Source organism: Centroberyx gerrardi, chromosome 13, assembly GCF_048128805.1.
Source record: "Centroberyx gerrardi isolate f3 chromosome 13, fCenGer3.hap1.cur.20231027, whole genome shotgun sequence".
NCBI classification, from domain to species: Eukaryota; Metazoa; Chordata; class Actinopteri; order Beryciformes; family Berycidae; genus Centroberyx; species Centroberyx gerrardi.
The window spans coordinates 10,752,991-10,778,895 of NC_136009.1; the positions used below are offsets into that span (position 1 = coordinate 10,752,991).

General features: G+C 45.1%; 3 protein-coding genes across 4 annotated transcripts in view; 2 read left to right on the forward strand and 1 right to left on the reverse strand.

The window, feature by feature from the left end:
- cdc73 (cell division cycle 73, Paf1/RNA polymerase II complex component, homolog (S. cerevisiae)) overlaps window positions 1-48 on the forward strand; it is a 103,030-nt gene extending 102,982 nt beyond the window's left edge. Inside the window, exon 18 of the transcript XR_013507092.1 lies at window positions 39-48. The gene's annotated coding sequence lies outside the window, so the exon portion shown is untranslated. The remainder of the gene's footprint in view (window positions 1-38) is intronic.
- Window positions 42-21,153, forward strand: LOC139926100 (TSC22 domain family protein 2-like). Of its 2 annotated transcripts, XM_071917685.2 has the most exons (3): window positions 42-2,598; window positions 18,507-18,558; window positions 19,109-21,153. In XM_071917685.2, exons 1-3 carry the CDS (start codon window positions 695-697, stop codon window positions 19,514-19,516), a joined length of 2,364 nt encoding a protein of 787 aa, XP_071773786.2. In that variant the 5' UTR covers window positions 42-694; the 3' UTR covers window positions 19,517-21,153. The 2 variants fall into 2 exon arrangements, with proteins under 2 accessions (XP_071773786.2, XP_071773787.1); XM_071917686.2 differs by lacking the exons at window positions 18,507-18,558; window positions 19,109-21,153 and adding an exon at window positions 3,032-3,161.
- Window positions 21,154-21,525: 372 nt separating this feature from the next.
- LOC139926101 (UAP56-interacting factor-like) lies at window positions 21,526-25,863 on the reverse strand. The gene is made up of 9 exons (XM_071917687.2): window positions 25,667-25,863; window positions 25,316-25,462; window positions 25,041-25,204; window positions 23,779-23,927; window positions 23,239-23,311; window positions 22,943-23,001; window positions 22,683-22,757; window positions 22,350-22,476; window positions 21,526-22,147 (listed from the first exon to the last, which is right to left on the reverse strand). The coding sequence occupies exons 1-9, from the start codon at window positions 25,737-25,739 to the stop codon at window positions 22,046-22,048; spliced, it is 969 nt and encodes a 322-aa protein (XP_071773788.1). The 5' UTR covers window positions 25,740-25,863; the 3' UTR covers window positions 21,526-22,045.
- Between the last annotated feature and the right edge of the window lie 42 nt (window positions 25,864-25,905).

Below are 25,905 nucleotides of genomic sequence, written 5' to 3' on the forward strand. Positions count from 1 at the left end.
TCGCATACAACATAGCCATCTTGTCAAGAGTGGCTGAGTGAGGGAGGTAACATTAGGCGTTGTTTAGAATCTCACTTGTCTTAAAGTGTGAAATTTGAGACCATTCCCCCCTCTCGACTTTAACACATTTACCTTCTAAGCAAGTGTCGCTACCGAAGAACTTCGAGCTGGTAAACTGAGTCGGTAGAAAAGACTGCTTTCGGAAAGATGTCTTACATACTTGTCCCGACGTAGGGGGAGTGTTGCAGCCAGTTGGCTTGACTTGCTAGCTAGCGCGGTGAGTGGAGGGCTGCGGGCCCGCCTCAGCCTAAAGTAGCTCCCGCAGCTGGGCAACACACTCTGCGACAGCGGCCATCTGACAACTGCAGAACCGGGACATTAGCAGGCCGGTCCAGATTGACCGAAAGCTTTGGATCAATTATTTTAGAGGCTACTGGTATTGTTGTCAAAAGCCGCATTGCTGGACTAGACGAATCGAAGTGTGGTATTGCGTTAAGAGCTCATAAAATGCAACAGGAGAACGAGAGGAAGAAGGATGGCGCAGATTCATCATGATTACAGTTAGCTAGACGAAGTGAAATAGATGAAGTCTGCTGTTTGATATAATCTATCCTTGTGGAAGCTGAAACCAGCTCGTTCTTTTTTTGACGGAGGATAACCATTGCCATACGGGAGTTGGAAACAGGCTATCAATATGTCGAAAATGCCGGCCAAGAAAAAGAGCTGTTTTCAGATCACAAGTGTGACACAGGCCCAGGTGGCGGCTATCAGTGCCACCGACGACACGGAGAGCCTGGACGACCCAGACGAGTCACGGACCGAAGACGTTTCGTCGGAAATATTCGATGTGTCACGGGCTGATTACGAGCCAGTGTGTGACAGAAGTTCATCTGAAGAAACCCTAAACAATGTAGGAGAGCCAGAGGCACCCAGTGTTATGGCACCACCACACATACCTCAAGTCGGTCAGTTGTCTGCGTTGTCCAGCAATCCCAACGGGGGCTTTCGAAACGTAGGAGTGTCAGGCTCAACTCAAGGTAGTCAGCAACCGCCGGGAACTGGCGCTGCAACTGGCTTGCCTCTTATCACTCAGCTTGGGGCAATACAACAGCAGCCTGCTCTAGCAGTGGGTGGTGGGCCCACCAGCGTGCCAGTGAACACCTCCCAACCAGCCCCAGTGACTTGTTCAACTACTCCTTCTACCACCTCCTCCTCCACGGTGAGTTGCAGTTCACGCTTCAGGGTCATTAAACTTGATCATGGTACTGGAGAGCCCTTTCGAAGAGGCAGGTGGACTTGTACAGAGTTTTATGAGAAAGACTCAGAGGGCTCTGTTGTTAGTAGGACTGTAGACAGCATTAGGCATGCCAATGCAACAGTGGACCCCATCACAGACAGGGACAGTGGACTCGGGCATACAGGAGGGTCTGTGGTTGCCCCGGCAACACACTCAGGTCAGGGCTTGGGCTCCATGCCGGATGCTTCACTCTCTGCCTCTCGCATGCATTCGGTGGAGACACTGTCGCAACAACAGCAGCAACAAATCCACCATCAAAACTACAGTGCCGGGCAACAGGGTATTAGTGGGACGGCCACACAGAATGCTTTCTCCAGCAGCAAGCCCACAGCTGGTCCGGCTCAGCAACAGCCAACAGTGGGAGGTCACCAACCCTCTGCTCCCCAGAACCTGCTGCCTGTTGGACACAACGGCCTGCCTCAAGGTGGTGTCCATATACAGAAGTCCCCCATAATGCCCCCTGTAGCCCAGCAGATAGCCTACCCTCCCCAGCAGCCGATGCTGCAGCAGCTTCCCTTGGGGCACCACCTGACCAGCCAGTCTTCTGGTTTGCTACAGAACCAGACAGAGTACTATCAACAGCAACAGTCTGCTTCCATGCAGGCAGGGGTTTCCACTGGCCAGTCCCTCCCAGTGTCCAGCCTTTCTGCAGGGGCACAGCCTGTGGGACAAGGTCCTTCGTCAGTCATGACCCCAGCCTCTGGAGGGGCTTCTGTGCCGAGTCAGGTCGGAGAGCTTGCCGGAGCAGGAGGAGGATCTGTACCTGCTGGCCAGACAGCTCCAGGCCTTCTGCAGCAACAAACTGGTGGAGTAATGGGAGGTGTTGGGGGGTCTATGTTGGTTGGAGGGTCCACTTTGCAGCCGCAGCAGACTGTGGGTCAGTACGCTGCCTCTGGACAGCCCCAGCCCCACGGCCTCCACCCCACGCCCTCTGGCGTACAAAATGTGCCTGCCGTCGCAGTGAGCTCCAGTGTGCCCACCACCGTGCCCACTGCTGTGCCCAGTGCCTCTAGTGCAGCCATGCCAAACCTGACGACCTCCAGTTTGCCTCCAGGACAGCAGTCTCAGTTGCCCCGCAGCAATACAGGGGCCTTGGGGGCGCAGGGCCTCTCAGCGGCTGGATTTGGACAGGTGGAGGCTGGCAGTGGAAGGAAGTTGGAGGGTCTAGCCAATACCCAGCCTCCTGTTGTCTCTGGGAAGGACCTGGTGAAGCCCCTCATCCCTGAGAGCCTGCAGCTTGCCACACCGACTGTCAACAGCCTGTTTGGAATCCCCATACCTGTCGACGGGGATGAGGACAGGTAATATTTTTGCCCTTAATGTCACCCTGTGCAGAGCTAAAGTTATATTTGACTTCAGAGATCACTTGGTGTTAGGAAAAACACTAGGCTCTGGTCAGTTTTACATCATCATCATGCTCTTTTCCAGTATACCAATCCATAACACATAGATTCTTCACAGAATCATATATGGGTTAACTATGGCTATTTCAGTATTTGATGCAGTTTCTCAGCAATGTCACATAATGCAATAGGCATCTTATTCAGGATCAGGAAACAATGCAGTGTTTCCTCTGTAATTTTATGCAGCTGTGGTGCTCAGGGGGGATAATTCTAGTTTTGTCCCATATCTGTTGCTGTTTGAGTCTACGTTATGTTTCATGTTGAGCTTGTAGTGCTAAAAATGTATTTTAATCATAATAAATAATACATTTTAATTTAACATTTTCTCTAGCAGTGGGGGTAATTTCCTTGCTGTGGTGGTGCACCACTGCTAAATGAATACAGAGGAAACACTGCATTGCAACTGTGGAGAAGCTTGTTATGGCAGGCACATTTGACCATTTGCTGTGATCACAAGGAGGTGGGTCTTTGTGTGCGAAATGAAGACGGCCAGGGCAAAGAGGACAGATATTGAATTGCTTTCCTTTTTCCTGGCGGTCTCAATCAAATGTCATTATAAGTGTTTTAGTTTTGGTTGCTTGTCAGATAAACAGGGCTTTCCCCTTGCTGGCCAGGTCTGGGAGGGAGGGAGAGAAGGCGAGTAAGCAGGGGCACACAGGAAGGAAATTTAATGTTTGGTGTTTCTCATTAGGGCTTAAGAAGTGGTGGAGTGTAGCCCACTTCAGGAAAACACCCATGGCCTCCCCAGCTTAGGAAACAACTGGTTTGAGCATGCACATAACATTAATTCCTGTTATGCTGTGTGAATCTCTGTGTGTAAGGGGGTGTATTTGCATTGTGTGTGTGTGTGTGTGTATATGAAAGCATGTGTGTGTTGTTTTGACACAGTTTGGCTCTGGATGCAGGTTTATCTAACCTCCTCCTTTTCCTCCCTTAAGCTATCACACTCCTGGACAGTCTCTACGGTGATGGCCTTGGCTGTAAACTTCAAATATCTATTAGCTTTGCTAGTTGCTACTGTGCATGGACTGTGCACAAGCATTCCACTAGTCCTCACCACTTAGTAAACTAGTAAACAGTGCCTGACCTTTTAATAAGTTAGCTTAGTTCCTGCTCCGGAAAAGACTTTCTAATACAAACATGGTGGAGTCTGATGGAGTGTTTGTTGCCACATTTTATGATATCATGGTTTCCACTCACAGCCCCATCAAGCTTCCCTCAGGAAAGCATTTACAGGGGATTTTAGAGCATTGGCTGGATTAACTGTTGATTAGTCTAATGCTGTAGATATTATGTTGCTTGTTACTCTTAACGATCCATTGGATTGCACAAACTATTCTGTAAATGTGCAGTCAAATAACCCACAGCAGACGACATCATTGGACGTTTAAGGAATTAAACACTGGTGGATCATTCAGTTAATTACCTTATATGCCAGATTGTTCTGTCAGTGTGTCTGTAAACGGCAAGATATGGCAGGCACTTCACCTTAGTGGCCTATATGTATGGTTGCACATGACTCAAGAAATAGTATTATCCTTCTACTTTTCTAATTCAGTTAATAGGTGTCATGGCATTTCCTTCCTTTTCAAAAGTGACATTTCTTTCAATTCCTGGGTTTGCGCGCTGTGCTTGACATGTAGGGGTTGGCAGGCGTGAGCGGAAATGATAAAGTGCCTCAAATCTCTTGGTGGTTTCCACTTACAGGCTTTATAGATATACCAGAATGTAGACCAGACTAAGTATGCAGAACATTAGCTCTGCTTTTTGTTCTCATGTGGCTGGATAGCTTTATGTTCATTTATTAGCAGTGATTCAGTATGTGCTGCACTTTAGGGATGCTTTAACTGATCAGCCGCCTATGATCAAAATTGTATGATTATCATGCTACCTTATTAGATCAATGGCCTCTAGATTGGCCAATCATTTGGCAAAGTTGATGTATATTGTAGATACCTAGTATATACCTTCAAGTTTTTCTTCAAGTAGGATTTAGGAAAATTAAAAGTCACAAGGGAAGTATGAATTGACAACTGCTCTCAATGATGCCTATGTTTATGTTTTAGTCTTGTTGGCCTATGTTAATGTTTTATATTAGCCTAGGCCAAAGCAAAAATGTGAACAGTTCTTGTTGCTTTGTGCAGGCTAAAGCTTGTTTCATGGATTCAAGGCAGAATTATTTCAATGTCTTTTGCATCTAATATAGCTATTGTAATGGCCAAGGTTTTTGCATGTGTTCCTCATTTAACCAAATAGGAGAATTGATAATGCTGGGCTTTGGCAGGGGTTGGTGGAGAGTTTTGGGCCAGCAGAAAAAGTAATAAGTACTTAAGAATGTAGTTTTAACACTTAAATATGCAAACCTTCTTCTAGTAAGTTGCTTATAATCCCCTCACCTAACAAGCTTGCCTCAGGCGCTGCCTACGTGAAGCACAATTCAGAGTTTACACACCCACACTTCCAACCAGTCACATTCACTTACTTACTTGGCCTTTTAGTTGATTTGTAATACAACAGGCGATCTTGGTTCATAGTTATAGTCAGGCCAATTATGCTATTACAAAATGTAAGCAGTTATTTATTGATTTATTTATTTTAATTTACATTTTATTTCTGACAGATGTGGAACACGTAAGCAGTTATTAAGGTTTGATGACAATGTTACTCACTGTTACTGCAGACAGTGTTTTGGAAGCACTTGTGTATTGGTTGTGAGAAGATCCAGCTCCTAGGCTGATAAGAGCAGGGTTCTCTTACGACAGCGCGGCCCTATCAGAGAGTGAACAGTAGTCTTTCCACCGTGCCCCCATTCTGCAGATAAGGGACCTGTCAAGGGGGTGTGTCAGCCAACTGTGCTTGTTGTCACGTTGTGGCCCTACTCCCACCGTGCTAGCTTAAATTAAACTACTGTATATTCTTTTTAGGACCTTTTGATAGTATAGGCTAGTTGAAACACACATCCCAACATGTAGTAGACACTCATCAGGCATCGAGCTGTGGGCATGTGAAACAAAATCACCCTGAGCCTTACTCACCTGGCAGTACCTGTTGCTGCTGCGGCTGCTGCAGCTTCGTAGTCTTTCACCACTGTTGCAGCATCATTGCGGTCTGTGCTTTGTACCTAGTACCCACTGATTGAATGACAGGCAAGGCACAGCAGTTCATGTACAGATAAAGTGCTGAATGACATGTGTGCAGTGGTGAGTTATGCTCAGATGTGGAGGAAGCTGCAGAGTGAAACCTGTTGTGCCTCACTTGAGCAGGCATGTCAGCTATGCTCGATACTGCTCCCCCCTCTCTTTCTTTCTCTCTCTCTCTCGCTCGTCTTTCTGTCTATTTTGTTTGTCTCTCTGTTTCTTTACATGTTACATACATTACTCATTTGATGCCCACTTGTTAAATATTGCGCTTTTTGCGCTCCTTCATATGTCAGTGTGAAAGGGATGTGCACAGGCAACAGTGATACAATTCCGGTGACTGCTTCTTTTGATGTTTGGTTTCAGAAGATGTATCACTTTTCTCCATAGATGGACTACTTGAGTAGTTGATAGTCTGTAGCACACAACAAGGTTTATGTGTGCACCCACACACACAGTATTGATTACAGGTTTAAGAACTACACTTTCCACAGCTTGCACAACCTGGAAAAACTCTTGGCCCGTTTGGTACGGCCTAATGTTTGTCCCGATCTGCCCCCACCTGCTAGTTATCCCTGCAAGTAATTAAAGCAGAGCGGTGGCGATATAACTTAGAGATTGAAGATGGAGATGTTCTCATACCTAGAATATGATACGCCCGGCCTAATGTGCCCCCGATGGCTAAAACAACTGAATGCTGATGTTAAATAATTTGTTATTTTGCACAATTGTCATGATGTCTTTATGTTGCATTGACAGACATAGAGGAGTTGCTTTTATTTTTGTTGCATCATTTGCATAAAATTATCTTATCGTTGCTGTAGTCTGTATGTAATCCACCTCATGCGGGGGAGGTATATTGTCCTCACATAATGTGAGCTCATGTGAATCGGACTCCTTAGGAGGGAGGGGAGGGGAGGGGGAGAAGGAGAGAGGAGTGGGGGTCTTCGATGTAGGAACGCAGTTACTGACGCTGTGAATTGAGAGACTGTGTCTTTGTGGGTGGACTAGGGGGTGTGTCTACAAAAGGGGTGGGTTTACGGAGTGTGTGCTTGTGTATAGATAGATAGATAGATAGAGTACTTTATTTATCCCCGAAGGGAAATTCCAGTGTTGCAGCAGCAATTTACATAAATGACAAAAAACACACATAACTTATAAAAACACACACAATGAGGTAGGTAAAAGTCAGAACACGGAATTACAAATATCAAATATCCTGTACAAAAGCTACTATAACTATAACTACTATTATATATGTGGGGGAGGAGTAGTAGGAGGAAATCCTGGGCCTTTCACTCCTGCTTTAGAATATTTAACTCTAAGACATATTATATTATATTCTTATTAATGTACTCTTTAAATACAAAATGTGCATTGTGCATTCAGAGGAGGAGTCTCCTCTCCCGGCACAGAGGGAATATGTACACATAGGTATATGTGCGCACGAGTGTGTGTGTTGGGGGTGGGGGTCCACTCGCTGAGGAAAGTTACATTGTATAGGGTTTGATATGTTGTTTTTATACAGCTTATGTATTTCATCATCTTATGTCATGGTGGAGGTGGGTGTGTGTAAGAGAGAGGGAACATAAAGAGACAGCGTGTACGAATGGGTCTTTCCCTCTCCACTGTGACCCCTGGTTTACTGCTGTATCCTGTTTTGACAGAGAGACATATGAAATGAAAAACATGCTTGGGCAATCAGAGTCCCTCACATGGCTCTCCACCTTCTATTAATTTCATATTCTTTAGCTCGCTCCCCGCTTCCCCACTTGGGCCCTCTAGTCATATCATATGACATTTGGTGGGCACTTTTTATCCAAAGTGCCTGACAGTGCTATGCATGAGTGCATACTTTTTTTTTTCTTTTTTATTGAGCATGGGTGGCCCCAATGGGAATTGAGCCCCTTAACCTGGCACTGTTAATGCCATGCTTTACGCTTTGAGCTGTGCAGGACCACCCCTATCTGTGCAGGAGCCAAACAATTACCTGTAATTGTAATTAGCAATAGTGTAATTAGTAATCTTCTGCCCCTGCCGTGAACTCTTTAACTGCTAACTTTGTGTGTGGCATGTGTGTGCATGTTTGTCACCCCCCTCCCCCCTCTCAGCCTTTAAAGCTATTTTAAAAGAAAGGTGTATTGTTCTGGTTGGACTGACTCTGCTAGTCTGTATGTCTTTAGGTTTTCCCTCTGTCATCATCTCCACCCCAGGTATGGAGGCCCTCTATTGTTCTGACGGGCCGAAGAACGTCACCAGCACAGCCCTGGTTTTAATAGCTTGTTTGAGCTGTGCTTTTAACTGGGGATGTGCTGTACTATGGTGTACATAAGCTTAGCCATGCTTGTTTCCCACCGTCTTATCATGAGCAAGTGGTACTTGAAGTGACTTGACTTTTCAGTGACTTGAAGGTTCACCGAAACTCAATTTGCAGCTATTTTGCACTGCTGGTTTTTCCACGTCTGTTTTTCATTGCCCCACTTTCTTATCTGGGAAGACCTGAGGGGATAGGTAGGTCCTGCCACTGCTAGTCACCTCTTTTCACTTATTCAGTTACTTAAAAAATGAGTTTGAAGATTTAGATTCTTGGCCACATTTGGGAACTTCCAACTGTCTCAGACATGCGGGTTTACCTCTGGCTCCCTGGATTTGGTCTATGCCACTGGCAAGCGAGCATACTAGCACATGACAAGCTACCATTCCTCTGTAGCGGCCATGTTGGAATGTTACAGCGGTGTTGGGTCCCTCGCTGTGCTCCATCTCCCCCGTCTCCTACCCAAAACCCTGTTGAAGGAAACTCCCACAGGACAGCTGAAATCTAAATAGTTTTGACCTACTTCTGCTGTGAGTCTGATGGATGGATGAGGCCGAGAACCTGAGGCCTCCTGAGCACCAGCAGTGAGAGCTTTCAACACCCTCCTTTAACCTCTCCCCCTGCACCCCCCGCACCCCCTGCCTCCCATGTAGCCTACTTACCTATCCACTGCCACTCCCACTTGGTTACCTTTCCCCCAACCTCCTTCCTGTACCTCCTCCCCCCTCCCTCCCATTTTTATGTCTACTCATTTTTCACACTCTGCTTTCTCCCCACCGTCTCTACTAGCTCTACTAGCTCTTTTACTTGTACACCCCCCCCCCCCCCATTTCTTCCCCTATTAAAGCTGCTCTGGCTTTTCACGTGCTCAGTGAGTTAGCAAGGTTATTAAGAGTTTCAACACCCTGAAACCAAACCACTGACGCAGCCACTGGCTTTCAGTAACAGGCATGCTGAAGGAAAACCATGTGCCATGCTCCAGATAGATGTATGACATCAACCAGCAAGAATGCACCAAAAGGTTATTTTCGTCTGCTGCCGGGGTCACACTTTTGCTTTGGGGCAGTGTGGGGTTAGGCCTGAGCATGTGCAACCATCACTCTTGTGTTGAGTTAGTGCTTAGAAAGAGAGGGTTAGAGAAGAAAAGGGGTTGTGTGTATGCTGGCTTACATATCTGGTAGGTTACTCCTTCGTATTCTCTCTTTCTTTCCTCCTCTCCCTCCATACCAGGTTTTAAGGGGGAGACAGCACTTCCTCCACTGCTTAACACATTGACAAGTTTGAGTTAGTTTACAAAGAGGGTCTTTCATAAATGGATATTGACATGTTACAGTTTAGCGTTACAAAGAGGGCCATTGAGAGTCGAGTCTTTGCTACTTGAAAACAGGGGAGGTTGACTCTTCCAGTTCTGACCTCATTCATGAAGAGGTTGCCGGATTCCAAGTCATCTGAGCTCAATGATTTCTTCAACCAAAAGCTGCCTCCATCAGAGCTCTGGTTTTAGCCACGAGAGAGACAGAGAGAGGTTGTCTATGGGGGTGTGTGCATGCACACATGAGCGTGTGTTGAGGCTTTTTTGCACTGTTGCCCATGAAGTAAAATTAAGCAGAGGCATAGGAGGAGGTTTGTGAGAGTGTTTAGTCATGAGGTAATGTGACAAAGGGAGTTTGTGCCAGAGATTTCTAGGAAAAGAGCCTTGGCTCCGTTATAATATTCACACACATGCTGTAAATCAACTCCTCATTTCCCTGTGCAGTTTGTGTGCGTGCATTTGTGTGTGTGTGTGTAGAACTCTGCATGTGTTGGCTTGCTCCTCTGTGTGCGTACTTCCATATGCGTGAATATGCTCATGTCCGTGTGTATTTGTGTTTGTGTGTTTTGTTGGAGAGAAAGGGAACTGGTGAGAGAAAGGAGTTAGTTTTGATAGACATGAGTTGGGAACGGATGAAATGGATGTGTGCGTGCGTGTGCGTGTACGTGCCCTTGCATGTGTGTGGGGTGGGGATTTCCTCTCCCCTTCCCGACATACATCCCTTGGCATAGAACACAGTGTACTTGTGGCCTGAAAAGCCCCATAGCCAGGCGTATAGCAGGTAATGTTAACCATCTGAGCCAGCCAGTCCTTCATCAACACGGTTGTAAGACTGCAGACCTTAACAAGCTACTCTACAACTGAGTAGCCCTCCAGGAGACCAGGGGTTATATGAGTACATGCTCTGATTCCTTTTTTCAGACCATGTGTGTTTGGTTCTTTTGAATGTACAGGAAGGGTACCAATATTTGCGAATAGTATTAATGTTTCCTTTCTCAGAATGACTGATAGCCGACATACGTGAATGGCCTCAGGCAGGCCCTTTAAGTTTACGAAGCTGTCCCTACCTTTGAACATGCATTCCTGTGATTAGGTCAAGGCTCCCTTTCCCCGTCTCTCTTGCTTTGCTGTGGTTGAATGGCCCAAGTCTTTAACTGAACGCTAGCAGCCGTTTTTCAAGCAATGTTAACTGTAGGGGAGCACAATCTGAGGGAAGGAATGTTTCGAGGAGGAATCAAGATGATTGAAAGAACGGGTTCAAGGAAACACTTTTCAGATGGCTGTCTTCACTGTTTCATCTCTTCCCTACCCACCCCCCTTTACTCTCTTCTTCTTCTTTCTCCTCCCTGTTTTCTCTGAATCTGGTTGGCACAGGAACCCCTCCAAGGCTTTCTACCAGGCCTTCCAGTCTGGCAGCAGATTAAGGGACTCGAAGGCCCACAGTGATAGGTACAGTACTGTACTGGATTGGACTGGACAGGCCTGCGAGAGTGTAACAATGTGTGTGCGTGTGCAGTGTTCAGTAGCAGTGAGCTTTGCTTTTTCCACGTGCATGGATGGAATTTGGAAACAAAGCCTGGCAGCAAGGGAAGTATTGGCCAATAGACTTCTCAGCAGCCCCTCTTTCTCCCGCTCTCTCTTTTTCTCTCGCCCTCTTTCACTGACTCTTTCCTCGCTACTTTCTCTTTCTGTAACAACACAGTGTCTCGTGTGTGACTTAACACGTTCGACTTGTTGCTTTCAACTCCAAGTGGATGAAAGAGGCTGAAAAATATATGCATGCTATCAGTAACTCCTAGACATAGGGCTTCAACAACAACCTGAGTAAGGCCTAGTTTATGTCACATCAAGTGACTGTTTTCTGTCAGCTCTACAAAGGACAAATCACTTTTAGTCACAGTTGTATTTTAAGTGAATGAACAAAAAAAATGCATTACACTGTAGTACTTGGGTTTTTGGCCACATTTATTGCCCTTGTGCTCAGACACATACAAAGTCTCACCATCCTCCTGTCGCTAGAATGAGAGAGTGCCTTCAAAAAGACGGAACATTTTTGAGATGCCTTTTGAAAAATGAAAAGGGAAGCACATGAAACCATATCTGAGTGACAGGAAATGAAACTGTTTTTAGAGAAATGTACAGCTGACACACCATCACCAGCCACTGAGGAACTGCATACACATGCAGTAATTTCATACCCCAGTCCATTCGCTGCCCTAACTGTTAGTTAAGAGATGCAAACAGGTAAATCAACACTGCACTATAGTGAGATGTTACTGAAACATTGTGTGTGATGTTCTTTCTTTGAGACCCCAAGACCACATGATACATGCTTAAGTTGTGCTATGCTGCTTTTACCCACTTTGAACATTTTGCTGCCTCCATTTGCCGACTTGAGGTGATTTCCACCCGCAGCGGACGCCGGCTGGGTGGCAAGATGGCACAAGCAGCCCTGTTACGAGCCCCATGCTTCACTTCTTGTTTTGAGTGGTGCTGTTGTGGGTTCACTGTTCCGCCAAGGGCTGCTTTTGTTTCCATGGCAGCAAAGATGAGCAGGGCTTTGTTTGTGAGTCATTGGTAGATTTCAGTGATGCCCTCTTGGTACTGACCCATTATCAGTCTATATTATTCTGCCTTATTTGGGATTGTGCACTAACCAGGCAAGTGTAGTCATTTGCTATCCTGTAGCGGGGGTTGTGAAAGTGGAATTCCACCAAAAGAGACTTAAAGGTTTCTGCGAAGAAGACATTTCCATAAAATTTTTATCATTGTACTTTATTGATCCCCATAATGAAATTCTGTTTTTGTTTACCCCCCTCCACAGGGGTGAGATCACATGGTCAGCTACATAATAGCACCCCTGCAGCTGGTTGGGATTCAGTGTCATGCCAAAGGACACTTCAGCAGGACGGATGCTTGCCAACACGGGGCTTGAACCCTGAATGTCACCCATCTAAATTTTAGAGCAATCTGCTTGCACAGAATGACGTCAGAATGAATTTCAGTGTAATTCTGATTAAAGATAAATGTCAATATCTTTAAGCATTCCATGAGCTTCGTTCTTGTTATGAAATTAATCTACTCTGTCACATAAGATTATAGAAAGTTGCTTGACCTGTAGTCTCATGATTTTGATTGTGTAATAGTGTTCATATTAAAGCATAACTTAGGCTATTTTTAACTTGCACCGATTTTCCCATCACGCCAGTTGATTCTGCCCAAAATCTCATCAATTGCTTCACTAAAGAGCTGCTTATGTATTGCTTGCCTCGGTGAGCAATGGGAGATTTTGGTCAGCATTGATAGGTGTGATGGGAAAATAGGGACCAGATTGTAAATGTCCGGAGTGCCTGCTGAAAAGCAGGTGTGAAGGCTTCAAAAGTGTCAAGGTAAAATCACCTTGTCCACCTGCAGTCCTTGGGCATGTGGTCAGGCCTCGCCTTTTGAGCTTTGAGCTTGTTTTATCATGTCCCAGGCTGAGAAACATTGCTTTGTTTTTATTCTGTGGCTGAAGTTACCTCAAAGGACACCTATTTAAGTATGCTAATAGTTTTGCCAGAGGCAAAGCATGACAACTATTCGATGTTCACCTCTGTTTTTTGCCCTCACTGCTCCAGATTGCCCGTGCTCTTTGTGACTGTAAACTCATCTGCCTCTAATGGACCGTTTTACTAACATTCTTCCTTTTATAGCTTCTACTGTATGGAGAACACCAAACTCTACCTAAACGTCAGTCCTGTTATTGCACAAGGTAAACTTTACAGAGGAGTTTGTTGCATAATCAGTGGCATGATAAGCTCTAGCCCTCGGCAGCATTCTGTTTCATCTCGGCCCAGCCCTTAGCCCTCTGGTGCACTAGCACAGGTGGTTATACACTGTTTGCCTTTTCCACTGGTAAAACGCAGGAGGTGACTTTACCTTGCATTCAACACACGTTTTGAAGTCAGTGGTTCAAACAACAAGTTCTTGGCCTTGACACAAGACCTAGAGGCTTAAACAAGATCATGTGTGTCAGGAATGGGGTTGTAACCAAGCAAACTTGTACCTGAGCTCCAAAACACACCGCTCACTCGCGCTGTGGTTTCCGAAATCTTCCCCCACTGCCAGTTGTTCTTGGAAGATCTACTTGAAGCACCAGATGGTTTTGTATTATGGGCTACTCCAAGCTGCCATCTTGGCTTCGACTAGGTTGTTATTCCCTCTCGCTTCAGTGTAGCTTGTACATTTGCAGCTGAAGTAAAGGGTAACCACCCAAACCACCATGACTTAACAACATTAGCCTCTGCTCATCTTGTCCATTGTGACTCCAAGAAATAAAACTGCAGTTTATCATCCAAGTCTTGGCTCCAGGCACTGTGGAAATCTCACACAGATACTTTGAAAAGTATTATTGCTTTATTGTTTGCCCGTCACCATGGTTACAAACCCACCATTAGCCCATCACATGTCCCAATGACAAGGGGTGTTTTCAGTTCAGTTTTTCTCTCTTTTTAGTCCTCGGTTGGGTCTCAGTAGTGTTTCTGTGGCTCCTCAGTCCCTCACTCCCATAGTTGCCTCCCTGAAGAGGAAGGCCTGCATACCTTCTGCTTGAATGGTATTGAGGAAATGCAGCGAGTTGTTAAGACATAAGGAACCATGACAACACATTGAGTTCCAGCGTAGATAACAATTCACCTACTTCTTCCTCCATTCAACATTGGCCAGAAATGACTGATTCAATAGACGTCTCCGGAACAGCTACCTCCACTGCACTGTTCTCATTCTTATGTTATCCTATAATCCATCGGTCCCATCGCTCCCCCGTTTCGCCCTGTTTGTCTTTCCAGCCATCTTTTATTAAATCATGTAAACAGACACTCCTCATTGTATGTCCCCAACATCTGAATGGAGAACATTGGGAGGACTGTCTCTCTTCACGCCCAAGTGCTCAGGCGATCTGTTCATCTTGCACACTGTCAAATCCTGGTGTTTTAATTCTAGATGTGCTGTTACCTCATTCAGTCACTTACAATGTGCACACGCAATGTTTCCTCGATGTTTATTCAGCAGTGGCGGGCCACTACAGCAAGAAAACTATCACTGGTAGAAAATGTGGGGGGAAAATAACTATTACAAGACAATTTAAATGTTAGAAATTATTCTATACTATTAAAGACCCTATAGACAACTTTTTTGCTTTAACTTAACATTATGAAGTAAATGTTGATTGCACAGTGTAATGGCTATAGAATAATGACACCATCGGCGTTTAGATTGGTTCCTTATAAGCCTCGCTTTCACTATGCAATTCTTTCTGCCACCGGGCACGATCTCCCGGGAGAATGAAGGCTCGATTTACGGCACAAAGGAAGTGCGTCATCCACTGTGCAACCAAAAGAGGAATAGGATAGGTAGCAGCCAGAAAACGAACCAGGAGCTACAAGGAAGCCAGGACCAGCCAGAAACAAACATCTAATTATGTTTGTTTCTGGCTGCTAGCGTTAGCTAGCTAACGCTAGCAGCCAGAAACAAACAAATGATCCATTGTCCGTTTGATAATCTAAACAAAGAACACGTTTTCTTGCAGTGGCCTTTCTAAAATTAGCAGTGGTGAAAGTTACTACATTGTGTTATGATCAAGGAGTTGATAAGCAGACAGATGGTTTGTTCTATTGCACAGAGCTAGGCTCTAACAGAAAGCGATCCGGTGTCTTTGTGACAGTGGCGCAAACAACAATACCACTTGGAAACGCTAGGGGGGGACAACGGGGGAAAGTTGAAAAGGTGTCTGTATCCACTTTAACTAGTCACTCTCCCTCTGCCGTGTGGTAGCTCCCATTCACTTTAATGTAAAAGAGGCGCTGACAGTTTGCAGTGGGCCCAGAACTGGAAACACAACAGGGCCCAATGTGGAAATAAACCCACAAAAACTGCACAACACATTGTGCGTCTACAGTGTGATTCTGTTGACGGTGGCGTATGTTTTTGTCTTTTGTTCTGTCTGAAGCCACTGGTGGAGGAGCAGGGGTGTAGCCCAGAGAGCCCATTCAAGGTCTGTACTTTTATGGAGTGAGAGATTCCTCTGGGCACAGGACTATTGAAAACTCCCAGTAGGCAGGAAAACTATAGGAGGGCCTGTGTGTGACGCCCCGGCTAAATTGAAGACACATTTCGTACAGGGTGAAGTTTAGGTTTACATGCGTTTTTTTTCCTCTTTTTTTTTTACCCCCTCAAACATTTTTCTTGCTTATATAACCACTAGGTTAACGGGGGGCCCATAAAGTGGTGTCTGTGTGTGTGTGTGTGTGTGTATGAGAGAGAGAGAGAGAGAGAGAGATTGAGATACTAGTGATTAGGCACTGTCTATGTAAATTCTTTCTTAAACTGATGGGTGTGTGTCTGCCCGTATAGGCTGAGTGACACCTTTGTGTCTTATTTAACCCTGGCTTTCTCGTGTTCGTCATGTAATATTTGCATTTAGCCTGACGTTTTACATCGCTGTCCGACAGGGAGATCAAAGGCGGAGAGATTTGTAGGGCAGAGGATGTGAGTGACAGTGTTTCGCAGCAGCAGAGGTATGGGGAACATTCCTTCCCCGGCAGAGCCTGCTGATAGCAATCTACTGAGCGCTTCCGCTGGCTCAGACAGATAAATTGGATGGTGTGGAGGAACAGAATGTCTTGTGCTCAGGAGGCTGTAGTCAATCGGTGTACGTGCGCGCATCTCCCTACCACATGGGGGCATTGATGTTCCAACTCCCTGAGGCTTAGTGATGCGTTCTTATGACCCCCTGCTGCAGGCATAAACGTGCAGCATGGGTGAACTTTGTCACCGAGTGATGATTTTTATTGGTGCTTTTCAGGCACTTTTACGTGATTCATTATTGGAAGAAACCTATACAGGCTGCGTGTGTTTATTTCACAAGTGTTTTGACCCTCAGGTTGAGAACCACCATTATAGGGCACCTTGTGTATGGCAGCCACTTGTTCTTGATGCTGGTGAGGTTTTTTGGTCTTTGTTCGGTATTTGCAGTATGCACCTTTTTTTTTTTTTTTTCTCGCATGAAATCAGTCTTTCTTGAGACTTGACACATCCCAGAAGGCATCATTGTATCTACAGATGTGTTCTTGGGAAATTGTGTGATGGTTTTTAGTCTGTTAGAATACTTAACTGTATATGGTATTTTGGTTTGAGTGTAGGTAGTTAAAAGATCTTTTCACCCTCGGTTCCTTTGTTAGAGGGTAGCCTGTTGAGCAGTAATTGTCACTAAAAGCCTTGGTTTGCTTATAGCCCGTTCTAGGCCTATGCTGAGCAGTGGTTACCATTAACAGTTTGTCACATGATGGGTGAAATTTGCGGATCCATTTCGTTTTTGCGACTTCCCTTGTCTTGGTGAGTCGTTTGCTCTTAAATAGTAACCAGGTCTGTAAAATTGCAGTGTTATTGTTAAGCTGAGTGACGCCTGCTTGCGCACAACGGCGACACAGTATTTGCGACTCAATGATCATTGTTGAACTCATCACTCATAAAAGTAATTATTTACTAAGTCTGTCTTTAGATTTGTAGCAAGTAGTTTAGTGATCCTGCAGCTGCAGAGAAGACTGTCTCTGGTGGGGTGCTGTTATTGACCAGAGCAACCAAACAGCGTTGGTGTCCAATGTTGTAGTCATCATTTCCAGCGGAAAACCAGTGTGAGTAGCCTAGTTTTTAGTGTGGGAAAGTCAACTTTTCTACTGTAGGATAGTTTAGTGTGAGAGGACGGTGACTAAGAGGAAACCATGGTGAGATATAGTTTTTAATAATTCAACTTTAATTCGATATTTAACGCAACCACTTTATTCTTTGACAACAGTTACGCTAGTACTTTACTCGTTACCACCCGACATCGCTGATATAGGAGATAGAAGGAAGCATCTTTCCTTTCATAGTCAGTGTTATGAAGCGGGCGGGGCCAGAAATCACTACAGAGACGTCTGCCCCGTCCCGCTGACTTCTACAACCAGTCGGCTCATGTTTCATTTTTCTAAATGTGGTCCTGCTTGCCCTACTTTACCGCCTCCGGTGCGCTCCGGTGTCCCTCTTTCCGCCGCTACCTCCCGGAGAGCAGCTCTCTCGCTCGCCCAGCCCAGCCAAACCAAACCATGAGGTGCACATTTTCCTACAAACTCCCGTGCTGCCCCGGGCTCCCGCACGGCCGCGCGGGCTCCGAGCCGCTGCTCTCCTACCGGATACGCCGCAGGTAACGGAGCCGGTTGATCCGCGCCGCTCTGCATGCAAATCCCGCACTACCTGTTGCTGTGTTTGCAAAGTGCGCCGGTGTCATGAGCTTTAACTCCGATGTTGTGAAAGGTTAAGTAAGTGCGGTTTGGATTTTGATGGATGGAGCTGATGTGATTATTTATCCCATTATCCAAATAAGCCTTTATTCTGTGTGCGTGCGTTTCTACTTTGGCTTTACACATTCCGCGCTGAATTGATGGGGATTTGTCGCCGGATTCATGAGCAGACCTGCACTGAATATGGACAGACAGCTCTGCACTTTCACACAACTATGCATTAGTTGGAGTAACTGTTGACCAGCACTGCAACCAAGCTCCTCTCCTTTCTCCTGTAAACTCCGTGGCCTGACCTACATTTGTCTTAATGTACATGGCTTCACCGAGAGTGGAGGGGTCACTTTATATTCCCTGTCCTAGATTCCTGTGGTGAGCTGGTGACAGCTACTTTGATTAATTGAGCAATTATGTGTTTTTCTTTTTTTCTTTTTTTCACGATTTTCGTTTTTTTTTCTCAGAAACGGCAAAAGTAATTTTTAATGAAGATTCTTGTTAGTTGCTTTTTTCTCCAATGTTTTCTGCTCATCTGTCTGCTGTTCGGGAAAGGACAGGAAAGCAGAAAATAATTTAGGAAAGTGGAAGAAAAAAATGATTCTCCACCAAAGGTTTTGAATGTTGAATCACAGTTAACATTCTGTCCAACACCAACTTGCCTGAGAGACTCAAATTATGATAGCATTCATTGTAACATGACCTCATCCATCTTTTATTTTGTTTTGTTTTTACAGTGCCTCTGGAACCAATGTTGTTGCCATTGATAATAAAATTGAACAGGCGATGGTGAGTAATCCATTTACCAATGATCATACACTTCTCTGATTGTAACATTTTGTCTGTCATTTGATTAGATAATGATTAGATAATTGTTTAAATGGAAATACAGTGATACTCAAGGATCCCGGGTCCCTTTTATATACATTTTGCCAAATTAAAGTCATCAACTGGGTTCTTTGGGTTGACCTTTCTTGTTCTTTGTAATTTTTGAAGAATTGGTAGTTTCTACATCCAACTCTGCTGCCCCCTGCCCCACTTGCCTGGTTATTTTTGTGACTTTTTAAAGCCAGAAGGCTTTTTTGTTTCCTTCAGAGTCTTTGCCTGTAAGCGTAAACATACGGGTCTACTGGGTACACAGCTAGAATGAATACATGAGCAACTGTAGCCTTTAGCTTCACTTTGTTCTCTTTGGGAACATCTTGATGTCATTGTCTGGTGCATATTAGAACATCATAAACAGCCCATGTTTGCATGACTATGCTGCCTCTGGTCATGTCCTACATGTTAGTGATCTAATGGCACATTTCATGTCACCCTATCCTCCCCTCTCCTGCAGGATCTGGTGAAAAGCCATCTGATGTACGCGGTGCGCGAGGAGGTGGAGGTCTTAAAGGAGCAGATCAAGGAGCTGTTCGAGAGGAACTCGGTGTTGGAGAGGGAGAACGCCGTGTTGAAATCTCTGGCCAACAGCGATCAGCTGTCTCAGCTCTCCGCCCAGTCGTCCGCCGGCTCCAGCGGCGCGCCTCCCCAGCAAGGACTCAGCCAGGCCCAGCCGCTGTCGCAGCTGCAGGCCCCGGCTCCGACGCAGAGCCAGCCCCAGCTCCAAGTCCAGCCCCAGCTCCAAGTCCAGCCCCAGGCTCAGTCGCTTCCCCAGCTCCAGCACCACCCCAAGCCCCAGCAGCTCCAGACTCAGCCTCAGCTTGACCCCGGCCAACAACTGCAACCCAGCGTCACCTCTGCTTGAAGTGCATCCGCCCCGCTTCCCAGAGGGCAGAAAAAAAGAAGAGCATCTTCTGTACAACTTATTACAATTAGTATATGTGAAATTTAAAAAAAAAACAAAAAAACTTTGTCTTCTTAGCCACCAGCTTGACCACAAAGTACAGTGCTTGTGTGTGTGTGTGTGTGTGTGTATGCGTGCGTGCGTGCGTGCGTGCGTGCCTGTGTGAGGGTGAGTGAGCAAGCAAGCGTGTGACTGAATTGGTGTTGGAATGTACGAGTGTGTGCATGTGTACTGTGGGCCTTTCCAGTGTTAATGCAATCATCGAGAGAGAGAAAGAAAGAGAGAAAGCAGAGAGAGAGCGAGAGTATCAGGGAAGGTTGGGGCTTTTCTGACATGGCCGCTGTGCTGGGCTCCTGAACTGGTCGGTTGCTGGGTCCGAGCTCGTGGACTGGACGCCTCTCCTCGGACGAGGCTTGAGCTAGACCGGCCCGCGACCCGACCTGAACCCAGCCGGGCGCGGAGGGGGAGGGGTGCGCCCCACATAAGGGACGAATGGGAGTGATTGTCAAAGAGAGCGATATTTTTTTAAATGAGATAATTGAGTGGGTGAAGGGTGTATTTTTAGCCTTGCTGTTTCATGTTGTAAAGTAAGAAGTGGGAGAGAGTCTATTTTCGGAGCGCCACCGCTGCCATTACTTTTACATCGAGTCCAACCCTTGCATCAGTCTTGATTTCTACTGTTAATGTTTTATTTATTACAGGGCTGCTATTTTCATAAATGAACAATGTCATGAAACCTGTTTTAAAATCGACAATAGCCTTTTTTTTTTTCTTGTTTTCCTTTTTTTTCTTTTACAGTGTTTCAAATGATTGGCCATACTTCCCAGGGGCAATGCATTACATTGAATAGTTAAAAATGTAGGCAATGTTAAAGAAATTCTGACAAATGTGTAACACTAACTGAAATTTTACTCTGGAATTGCCAATTCATAGTTAAAGTCAAGATCCAGTATGAATGTACATTTTTTTTGTATAGAGTGTAAAGTATTAAGAGCCTTGCAAGGTGACTATCACCTCCTGACATCAAATCTTAACATGAACCTGCAGTAGGCATTTGATGAAGACTTCAGTTCTGTTGGTAGTTTCTTTATCTAAAAATGGATTATTATTGCCATACCCCCCTCCCTATTTCCATGGGTTTATTTTTTTCAATGTTTTTCCTAAGGGGGCCGGGGGGAAAAAAGCTGTGAAATCATTCAACCTACTTTGTAACCAAAGATGCAAAGCTGTGTAAATTGATTATTATTTTTAAATGCACACTCATGTATTTTTTTTGTTACTTCCTCCTTCACAACAAAATATTTTGTTGCTGTTCAGCATGTTCTGCATGATCTGTAATCTTCAAACCACTTTCTTACCTCATTTTTATTCAGCACTCTTATTGTAAGGTAGTAGTCTGTGAACAATGTAAATGGGGAAAAACGACATGGAGCAAAGAGTTGGAGTTGGCGGAGAGAAAAATAACCTAGTGTTACAGACACTAGTCACAGAAAATGAAGTGAGCCATGTTTTGTTCATTTAAATGGTGTTTGAATTTCATATGCCAATAGTTTTGTTACATTGCAAATTTTAATGTATTTAAATAAAAGCAATATTCAGATTCCAAAGTTTGTGAATCTTTCTTTTGTGACAAATTTCCAGAAAGCAGTGCATTAATATAAAACCATGTGAGATATTCTGGACTGTCATGTGCAATATTTCAAGCCTTTTACTATTCAGTGGGAATATTTCATGAGGGGGAAACTGCCTTAATAGCCTTCAACCTCTGGAACCTCAAACTGCCCTTGACATGGGATTGAATTTGGACATTTTCTGGGCATGCGCCTCCTTTCTCTGTCGCCCACTCACAGTTCTCATGTTTCACCACTAGATGGCACTGTGTGATTAGAAAACAAGAGAAATGTTGAAGCATGCTCACCAGAGTAGCCATGATCTACGGACTGGTTTGAAGGTACATGTTGAAAGAGAAAAACAGTGTGGCATTTGTTTATTTGAACAAACATTACAAAACAACTTTCAAAAATGTCAAAAAAGGTAGAGAGAACATACGTGCTACCCTAGCAACTACACAGCAGTCCTCTTTGTGGAAAGGAAAAACTTCATCCAAGCAGTCGTCATGATAGTGTCAACAGTTCCAAGTCCAGAGGGGGGAATAAAGAGCACTTTCCTTCCCAGCACAGGATCTCCACAATACAAGACAAACAGCTGAGTACAATGATATCAATAATGATGAATGAAAATTTTAAAAAAAACAAACACTGTCTTCCATTAACACTTGCACCCTGGAGTTCTCATAGTTGAGTAGTTGTGCACTTTGTACTCATACTCCTCCCACGGCCGGCCTCCCTCCCGTAAGTAAAGTCAATCAGCGGGTCAGCGCAAGACTAGTCAGCACTACTCCATCCATCAGAAAGGTGGGGGTTCAGTATGTGGGTCTGAGCGGGGCAAAAGGGCTTCTGGCGATCACTGTCCTCCTCCTGTTGTCGCTGGCTAACCCACGGTGACAAATCGGCTGCCTTTACTGCTCTGTGCCGTGGCGGCGCGCCGATCTTTCAGGATGCGGAATCGCTCATTCAAAGTCATCGCCGTCTGCTGTTGAGAAAGAAAAGACGGAGACATGTTTACGCATTTTGTTCACTCACCTTTGAGCATTAAGTTTGGATGTTTGGTAATAAAAAAGATATCTGAGAAAGAGCCATTAGTGAGAGGATTCGGGGATGCGAGTACTTGAATTATGATGCTCCTACGCTCATGTATTCACCCGTATAGAAATCTAAAGTAGCAATGCTCTCACCGGTTTCCCAACACTGTTGATGTCAAACTGGAGAGGCACTCCTTTTGGTGTTTTCTTCTCCACTACTTCCATCTTGACGGGGGCGGAGCTGGCAGCCGGGGGATGCAGGGACCAAGCGGTGGGAGGCCTAGGGAGAATACAGAGAGACTTATCATTTCATCTGAATTTGTCTGGAGGCTTGCATGTGATGTGTGATGTGAAGGGCATGGTCAACAGCATGTGAAACTCCTCATACATATTACTGAGAATGAATCAATACTGTCAGAGTATGAATCAACAATAATCCCTCAGTGTGCTTATGCAAATGATTATTTCACAAATGACAATTCTTACTCAGGCTGTGTTCTGGCTGTGGGATTGTCAATTGAAACAGTCAAGATTCCGCTGCTGTTTGTTGAGGTACGCCACCTGGTGGATAAATAGATAAGATGTATTATTATACGATATAAACACACATCACATCCTCGCATAGATCTCCTCCCCAACATGTTTATCTCCTTCATACATACAGATATATCAATACTGATACAGGTCATCAGGTGTTTTAACAACTAACGGCAAAACAGACCGTTCAGCGTCTTAAGAAAACTCACTGCCGAGTTCTGACTGGAGCGGTGGAGCGCGGATTTGGCTTCTGCACCTGGGTGTGTACCTGCAACACGGAGGAATGAAGAGTAAACACAGGGGAATATTAACAGTAGGATTCGCTCTATAAATAGCTTAAGTCACAAAGAGCCCGGATAAACAGATTATATGAACATGGAGGAACTGACAGGTGACAAGACTTGCGCATGGGAGTATTCAAAGCAGAATTTCTTATTCTAGAAACACATAATAACCCCCTCAGGCAACAGGATGTCACACAGGCCCTCTGATGAATATAAAGTACCTTGAGTCCCCTACGGAAGAGAAACGTCGCCTGGCGGGCTTCCCTCTGCGCCTGTTGGACGGGTGGCAGTGGTCTGCAGGAGTGGGACACAAAAATTTGCATTGAGAATATAGCTTTGTAATCAGTAGAGCTGTATTGAGAATATAGCTTTGTAATCAATGCAGAGCTATCAAAATGCACTATGGGTGCCAATGCCATATGATGAGCTTCAACCATGCAGGCATTAAGCAGCAAATTCAGGTCCATCAAACCTCATCATGATTTACATCACTTAAGAAAAATTCTGTTCTTTATTGGGTAATATCCAGGAAGTAACAATTCTATTACTGCAAAAATTTAACCGTAACCATGAATCTTCACACCTTAGCTATGAATTTTCACAGCACTCCCACAATCCTCTTCGTGTATTCAGAAAGAACTATAGGTTGTCGCGACCACCTATGGTCCACCGTGGGACTTCGCAACACCTGTACTTGTTCTGTTTTTTTTCCTATTTGTGAAGAATCATAATGAGACCACATTCACACTTTCAGTTCTCACCGCCGCCGCAGCTGAAAGGGTCTCCTGACTGGCGCTGCGTTCTGGCCCCTCTGCAGGTCCGCCTGCCTGTACGGCCGCCTCTGCACCTCTGGCTTCCTGTACTGGGCTTCACTGCGTTGGATGAAGGGCCTGGTTTTCTGTCCTGTTTTCTGGAAAGGGACGTTTAATGGAAGATCTTTAATGCAGAAAGGGCAGAAAGATTGTGCATGATTTCTTGTGTGCTCTCTCCCCTTGTCTGCTTCTACAGATAAACAGAGAGAGAAGACTGTGATTCCAAGTCAAGGTATCTCTGTAATCCGCTGACTATTTTATGGTTCTGTGTGGTGAAACGGATAGAGAATAATCCCTTTATGAGAGATGGGTTGCCTCTCACAAATTTCGTAGGAGCTGGCAGGCAATGACTGTCCAAGTTAATGTTTATTTAATGGAGTAGCTATACATGTGTACACTACAATACCAGTTTCACTTGTCTCTCCTTGTGGAAACCAAACAAAAAGCCTGTGATGGTGTCCACTCTGTGGAGTCAATCAGACTTGACAAAACGTTTTAGTTTGCATCACCTGAAGTATTGAAAATGCCCGCAAGTTAGTTTGTTTTACCTTTATTGTTTTGGTATTGTTAGGTAGTTGTTTTGCTATATAAACGTGCAATGTCTCCTCATGGAGGTTTTACAGGGGCAGCAATTTCTTTAAAGAGGCAAAAAGCTCCATCTCCATCAATTATTTTGAGCATAGTAAAAAAAAAAAGTTCTAAATATATGTGTATGCGCTTTAATATTTCACTCCTAATGATTGTTCTTTGAACACTACTAGTGCTGACCCAGTTCCACCAGTCCTGTTGGGAGCCCAGGGGTTAAAGAATGCACCCAGTGAATGAATCATGTGAATAGTAAGTCTTTACAAATACAGGACTCTCGTATCGGATACAAGAATGCATGAAGCAGAATTCACAATTACTGATATATTTGCAAATAGACCATCTCCAATAGCATGTCATTTCCTTGCGACACTCTAAAGTTTGACTTTTGAAGAAAAATCTTGGTGTTGATTTCTTCGTTCCTATATCATTTAACGGCACAGTGAATACTTGTGCTCTCCCAGCACCAATAACATGCCATTTGAGAACCGGGGATGGAAGATCACTCCTTTCACGTCTCCCCTAGGCAGGGCGTAACAGGTCACTACTAAGATTTTGGCCAATATGAGCTGACAATATCTAATATCAGTGTGACAGGCCCTGGTGTGTGGGATGTCCTGCAGTACCTGGCTGACTGCTGCTCTGTTCAGAGAGCCGATGCCTTTCATCAGGGCAGCTGGCCGCCTGGCTGCCAGACCCGTGATGACCCCTTGACCCCGTCGTCGACCTACCGGGGGAGGGACCCTTCTGTTTCTCAGCTTAGTTACCCCTCCTCGGGACACACCACCCCCTGGTAAATATGACATTATATTAGATGTGTAGGCAGTGTTGACAGACAAAATGTTAACGTGGGTCTAACAAAAGTTACAAAGTAAACAGACGAAGAAGCTTTTGGGCGCACCTCTTTGGACGGGTCCTCCAGTCCTCGATGTGACGTTAACTACCTTTCCTTGGGCTAAACGACCTTTCCTCATTACTGGTGGACGGTTCCCGGTGTCCTGCCTCCTCCGTGATTGTTGCTCTTTTTTGTTCAAGCGAATGATGTCATCTGTTAAAGTTGACACATGAGCAAAACATTAAGAATACACCAGGCAGGTGGAATATCCCAGTGAGATCTAGTTAGCTGCTGAATGTCCGTGGGCTATCGGTGCTAAAATTATCTCCCAACCAGTTTACTAATGCCGTTAGTACTAGTAGCTAGCTACACTGTAGTAGTAACGTTAGCCGGTTGGTTAGGCATCGAGGGCCTTACCTAGTGACATGTCGACCTTATCAGGCACCACTGGCTTTCTCCCCCGACCTGCTGTAAACCCACTTTTGCTCATATCTTAAATATAATAAACAATACGGCTTAAAAAGAGAGCTGAGACGCAACACTGCACTTCGCTTCTACCTGTTAGCAAGCTTGCTAGCCGTCTCTTTACATGCTACGCTAGCAGCCCAGAGGGAGAGGATCCTCCCCCCTCCGCAGCGCAAACGGCGCCGCGCACG

Bases quoted from the DNA above. Each gene is read 5' to 3' on its own strand.
- LOC139926100 (XM_071917685.2), top strand. From the start codon at position 695: ATGTCGAAAATGCCGGCCAAGAAAAAGAGCTGTTTTCAGATCACAAGT. The intron at 2,599-18,506 runs GTAATATTTTTG...TTGTTTTTACAG, and splicing joins GTCGACGGGGATGAGGACAG to TGCCTCTGGAACCAATGTTG. The intron at 18,559-19,108 runs GTGAGTAATCCA...CCTCTCCTGCAG, and splicing joins ATAAAATTGAACAGGCGATG to GATCTGGTGAAAAGCCATCT.
- LOC139926101 (XM_071917687.2), bottom strand. From the start codon at position 25,739: ATGAGCAAAAGTGGGTTTACAGCAGGTCGGGGGAGAAAGCCAGTGGTG. The intron at 23,312-23,778 runs GTGAGAACTGAA...CCACTCCTGCAG, and splicing joins CCCTTTCAGCTGCGGCGGCG to ACCACTGCCACCCGTCCAAC. The intron at 22,477-22,682 runs GTAAGAATTGTC...TATTCTCCCTAG, and splicing joins ACAGCCAGAACACAGCCTGA to GCCTCCCACCGCTTGGTCCC.